Source organism: Telopea speciosissima, chromosome 2 (genome assembly GCF_018873765.1).
Source record: "Telopea speciosissima isolate NSW1024214 ecotype Mountain lineage chromosome 2, Tspe_v1, whole genome shotgun sequence".
Classification (NCBI taxonomy): Eukaryota; Viridiplantae; Streptophyta; class Magnoliopsida; order Proteales; family Proteaceae; genus Telopea; species Telopea speciosissima.
The window spans coordinates 22,078,489-22,084,804 of record NC_057917.1 but is presented as its reverse complement, the minus strand read 5'-3'; the positions used below and the strand labels follow the sequence as shown (position 1 = coordinate 22,084,804).

The 6,316-nt window shown below is 38.0% G+C and overlaps 1 protein-coding gene across 1 annotated transcript; it reads left to right on the top strand.

Annotated features, from left to right (window-relative positions):
* Positions 1-1,659: 1,659 nt before the first annotated feature.
* LOC122650558 (IQ domain-containing protein IQM3) lies at positions 1,660-5,604 on the top strand. The gene is made up of 9 exons (XM_043843962.1): positions 1,660-2,015; positions 2,138-2,252; positions 2,431-2,496; positions 2,623-2,711; positions 3,116-3,203; positions 3,372-3,518; positions 3,626-3,718; positions 4,574-4,675; positions 4,955-5,604. The coding sequence occupies exons 1-9, from the start codon at positions 1,660-1,662 to the stop codon at positions 5,486-5,488; spliced, it is 1,590 nt and encodes a 529-aa protein (XP_043699897.1). The 3' UTR covers positions 5,489-5,604.
* Positions 5,605-6,316: the final 712 nt, after the last annotated feature.

The window sequence follows — 6,316 nt, the reverse complement described above, 5'->3', positions numbered from 1 at the left end:
AAAGACTAATTAATTTTAAGAAGAGGTGGTGAAAAAAACATCTGTTGAATTACCTTTTGATACCAGCAAACTTCTTCTCTAGTAACGATGATCCCTAGGTGCAATCACTTTTTGATGGTGAGTTGTGTGTAATTTGTTATCGAAACCAAGAATTCGGGAAGATTTAAAACCTTTCTTGATAATTACCTTCCATCAAGATAGTTATCTGATAATTATAAAAATCACTTGCGTATTTTCATCTTAATGTTGATGTGGCAATATAGGCCACATCACATTGCCATATCAGCTTATAATAAAAAATAACATATGATATACCCAGCTGATGAAGAGGTAACCTAATTAGAAAGAGTACTTTTCTTAGATGAGATGGTGACTTTGTTGAGGTTATGAAAAAGGACGGACCATCGTGGTAAAGCTTTGGGAGTTTTGTTTTGGTCATTAACTGGTCGGTCGATCCATTAAAGATAATAATTAAGGAGAATAGTACAAAGTAAGCAGGTACCTAGTACCTACCTCTACCATTTGCGAAGAGGGGAAAAATGGGAGTCCAACTCCAGCCCTACCAAAAACAAAACAAAAAAAAAGAAAAATGGGGATCCAGTAGAAGACAATTTACGTGGACCCTCTCTCGAATTACTCCTCAACCTCATTCAGGTTTTAAACATGGTTTTTAGAATCGAGAATCGAATCGGTTAATTGGTGAATCGTCGCATTTGGATCTGAATGCACTGATACGGATCTCGATTTCCATCAAACCTATTCATTACTTCCTGAATTGGAATCAGATCGATTGAATCGGATCTGAATCTGTTGATTCATGATCATTTCCATCGTAATTCATCTTGAATCGAATCGATTCATAGGTCCATTCACGATTCCAAAATTGATTCTATTTTCACCACAAAATAACTTAGAACTAGTTAGATTTGACTTTCAAACCGATTTAGATCGAATTGGCTCTTAATGATTTTGTTCCCGATTAAGATTTTAAAACCTTGGTTTCAAATCAGATTAGGAATCCGTACATATGTATCCGAATCAACGGAGATCGATTCTAATTTCTGTCATTTTGTATCTAAATATTCGTGTCAAGATTCTCTCTATTTTCTATTAATGTTATGTTTGGTTGACAAGAAATACATAAAAAAGAAAAAAATATATATTAAAAAACAATGATGATTGATTTATGTATTATCTCTCCCCTCAAATTCAAAAAAAAACTTTATTTATATATATTTTTTCTTTCTATACATTTTTGCCAACCAAAATTAGCGATTCTAGGGTTCACTGATTCCAAATGATTTTGATTGGATATAAAACAGAATACGCTGTAGACCGATTCCATCGTTGATTCCTGATTTTTAAACCTAGTCCTCATGCCCACAAATACAAAAAAATAAAATAAAATAAAATAAAAATAAAAAAATTAATTGTTTAGGGGACCAACCAAAATTAAATGATAGGAAATTTAGCTATAAAAAGATGCTGACTTGAAGAGCTTTAACGCAAAGAGCCAAAGACATTCACTTACCAGAGAGCAGAGGAGCGCGTTCCCTCTGGTTCTTCCTTATGAAAGCCAAAGGGAAGAAACAGAGAAAAAAAGAGGGCGGGAGAGGGGAGAGGGGAGAGAGAGAGAGAGAAAGAACGTTTCGTTTGCCAATGGAGGTCGAAACCCCAGCTCTTGCGAGTTTCAACTCGCAGTTGAAACCCTCGTTTGCTGCTTTCTCTTCGACGGTCTGCTCTCAAGAATGCGACAGCTCTGAAAGGGATTTTCCTTCGAATCCCGACCTAGGCTTAACTGCCATGGTGGATTCTCCTATGGGCAAGAGCTCAGAAACGTTCTTCATTGCTTGTTCTGAGTCAGAGTTGAAGTCAGTAGGTTCACGAGAGACCGTCAACGGTGTGGGGAATGGGAGCTCTGAGTTGACGGCAGTGGTGAAGCTGCAGAAAATCTACAGGAGTTACCGCACACGACGCAGGTTAGCGGATACTGCCGTGGTCGCCGAAGAACTTTGGTAGGTTCCCTTTCACCTTATCGCTCATATTGATTAAAAGGGAAAGAAGTGAAGTGGAAGTGAAAATTCTGTGTGTGTGTGTTTGCCCCTGATGTTCTTTTCTTTTGATCATTGAAATGAAGGTGGCAAGCGATCGACTTCGCTCGTCTGAATCATAGTACGATTTCCTTCTTCAATTTCTTGAAACCAGAAACCCCAGCTGCTCGATGGAATCGTGTCCGCCTGAATGCTTCAAAGGTATGCTTATTCGCTTCTCTGTTTGTTCCCTCTTTAAAATAGAAAATAACTAATTTGTTTGGTTTTCTTTTTTTTTTTATTCCCATTTATCTCTACTTATTTTTAGTCATGCAAACGAAAGAAACGTTCTTTTTTTTTCCTGTTTTGCTAATCAGTTTAGGTAATTAACCATCGGCAGGTTGGGAAGGGTTTATCCAAAAACGCCAATGCTCAGAAATTAGCCTTTCAACACTGGATTGAAGCTGTAATTTTCCCCCTCTTAAACCCCCACCTTTGCATTTTAAAAAAAATTCATGTCCAATGAACCTTATGATCTGTATTTAATTTGCCTTCACACCTTAACAAGCGAGTTGCTTTCGTTCGGGTGTAGATTGATCCGCGACACCGGTATGGCCATAATCTGCACATATACTATGAAGAATGGTGTAATTCACAAGGTGGCCAGCCATTCTTCTACTGGTTAGTAACATTTTTTTTTAATGTTGGTATATTGTTATTATTATGTTTAGCAAGGAAGAGGTAAGAATACTTTTGATCTCCTTAAACACATGCCGACCTCCCGATGCCCTGCTAGAAATCTGATTTTCCTTGTTCTCTTTTCTTTTTCTGAGTGGAGCATTTTTAGTTTGGCTCTTGAAGGTCCAGAAGGGTTCTAAGTGGGAGCTGAGAGGTTGAAACTTGTGGCATGTAGGAGTTGAAGAGTCATGATTTTAGCCCAACTCATTAAAAAAACATAACTATATGTTGGTTATTGGCCTATTACTTACAGTCTAAAAATGAATTCTGCCCTATGCAGTGCAGCATGCATTTTGATATGAGATAAAGCATTTAAAACTAAAAAAGCTTGTATTCACTTTGGGCAGGTTGGACATTGGAGAAGGGAAAGAGGTTGATCTTAAAAAGTGCCCGAGATCAAAGCTTAGACAGCAAAGCATTAAGTATCTTGGACCTGTATGATTTTCTATCTTGAAGTTTATTATAGATTCCCATTTGAAACTAACATAGATTGCATTACTGCTTAATTCAATGCTTAACTTTTAGCAATAAGGTGGAACCTAATTGCCTCCCCACCCCACCACCCTTTTTTTTATTTTTTATTTTTTAAATCTCACTTTTCAGCAAGAGAGAGAGCACTATGAGTACATCATAATTGAGGGAAAAATCATACACAAACAAACTGAAACGCTTCTTGATACAAGTGAAGGGTTGAATGGGGCAAAATGGATTTTTGTGATGAGTACTTCTAAGAAATTCTATGCTGGTGAGGTAAGAGCTGAAATGGACGCTAGAATTTTTGGTTTGTTTATTTTCCATTCTATAACTCCTGCTTATCATCTGTGCCTCCACATCTTATATTCTGTTGTACCATACAGAAAAAGAAGGGTTCTTTTCATCATTCAAGCTTCCTAGCAGGAGGGGCTACTTTAGCAGCTGGAAGAATTGTTGCAGAAAATGGAGTGCTTAAGGTGCAGTTGTTATGGAGTTTATGATTATAAAATTGTTCTTTCATCTCAGTTTTTAGTTGTACATGATCAAATTTGGCCACTTGTTTCTAGAAAAAATAGGGTCTGGTAGATACACGTTATGCAGGACCACAGAGATATCCATCCACACTTGGCTTATGACAGATGTATGTAATCCATGTCTGAATGCCACATCTACTCAGTAATGGAATAGTTTGCATATCTGCAGAAGTGTGCATGCATATGTTCGCTCAAGACAGAGCAGATATAAACATGTTGAGGGTTGAAGTCTTGTATCCTATAGTTTGGGTTGTGGGTTGCCTCTGAAGGGCTGTTAAAAGCCTTATGATTTACATAGGGGTAATTCGGCAAATTGTATCTCTTTTGTTTTCCTATAAATTGGTAGCGAGGGGGGGGGGGGTTATTAGAGTTAACGTGTATTCTTTGTAGACATAGAGGCTTGAGGAAGAGAGCTTGTAACCCTTTTCTCCATTGGTAGTGAAGACTGCTCTCATGTCACCATGGACGTAGGAACTTTTGCTGAACCACATATATCCTTGTGTTGTGGTTGTTTTGATTGCTCTTTCCGTTTGTTTCGTTTTGTTTTTGCATCATTTATAGCTTTTCGTTTTTTGTTTTTCGTTTCTACAATACACTTGTACTTATGTATGGGGACACGCCTGATTCTGTCTGCTTCTGTTTCCAAGTTCCATTCACATTAATCCCTTCTGGAAGAATCAAAGCCTTGCAGGTGCCTTAATTCTTAAGGAACATGGTGTCATCCTGGTGTTATTTTATATTTTTAATACAATTCATAGCCGTTTCTGCATCTGATTCTCTGGTGTTTCCTCATTGCAGACTATCTCAGCATATAGCGGACATTACCGCCCAACGGATGATATTCTTGACAGCTTCTTATCTTTTCTTAAGAATAATGGAGTTGACCTTGATGAAGTTGAGGTGTGTTATCTAGAGCAGTTTTTGCCAGTCTCACAGATTATCAACCTAGGATTCTATTATAGCTTGATTAGCTTTAGAATCATGTGGTTCTGAGAGGCTTTAGATTAGAAGAACCTCTTTTTTATCTGTATCAAGATGCTTTGATCTGTTAATTGCTTTTATCAGATATTCCTGATCCTGCTCTCATTATACGCAGAATTTGTTTGTCATCAACAACTTTCACCTGCTGTTGCATTTCTATTGTGTTATTAATCTGAGTTGATATCTGTTGTTATGCAGATACGCTCTGCTGCTGAGGACTATGACAATTATGATGACCGTAAATCATCTCGCAAGGGGAGCACAGTTGGGGTACCAAAATTACCTGAACCTCTCCAACTTCAAGATCTCAGTGAAGTTGAGAAAGATCAACCCGTGAAACCAGATGAAATTACTCAAACTGAACCAACAGAAGTTGCTGAGACTGAAAAAAGTGGTAGTTACAGGAGGACTTTATCTGGTGGTCTCCAGAGTCCAAGAGCGGCGGATGTACCAAAGACAGCAATATTGCAAAGGATCAATTCTAAGAAGGCAGCAAGTTCATATCAGTTGGGGCATCAGCTTTCATTGAAATGGTCGACGGGAGCAGGTCCAAGAATTGGGTGCATTGCAGACTATCCTCTGGAATTGAGGGTACAAGCACTGGAAATTGTGAACCTCTCCCCAAAGTTTCCGTCCACTCCAAAAGGTTACAACCAGTCTCCTCGTCTTGTTTCATATACATCCTGTCCCATTTCTGATTTTTGTAATGGTGATAGAACCTCTGCCTCCTAGCCAAACTAGTATCTGTTTTCTTACATTCCTTATTTTTGGCGCCTTCTTTCTTTTTCGTTCTTATTTTGGAAAGGTTATCTCTGTTCTCTTACAACTTAGCATTCCTTTCTTCTTGAGATGCTTTCAACCTTCACCCCATGTAAATTCCTTCCTTTTGTGAGTCTGGCTCTGCCATGGGATGTATTATCTCCCTTTAACTCTCCCAATCTCTTTTCTTTTTGTATGCTATTTTATTAAATTAAATTGCATAGAATGACTGGCCAAAAGGTCGGTCATTTCAATTTCATGGTGTTGAAGAAACAGATGTTTTAAACAAAGTCCTACAATTAATGGTATAATCAAATATTTTTGCTACCCATTAATTCATTTCTCCTTACACTTCATGATGCTGAAAATAAACCCTGCAATTAATGGTGTGACAAAGTATTTTCACTACCCAGTGTTCGTTTATTAATCACTATGAAGAATGGGATCAAAGATTTGGGAGCATGTCCTGCATCAACATTTGATTCCCCAATCAGTTACAACTTCATGCATGTTATCTCCATGTCTTGTGCATTATCAGCTGCAATGGAGGAATATACCTTGTTCTTCAACTCAATTCAGCTGTACATCTTGAATCTTTCTTCATGCTCTTGTCCCGCGTTCCCTTTCCTCACATTGGCAGTTTCATTCCACATCACCGCCTCAAATATACCCGATAACATGATGTGAGCAGAAGCAGATTGGTTAACAATGCTCAAATTTTTCTTTGATGTTCTTCAATTTAATTTAGCTGTACATCCTGAATGTTTCTTCATGCCTTGTCCTGCATTCCCTTTTCTCACA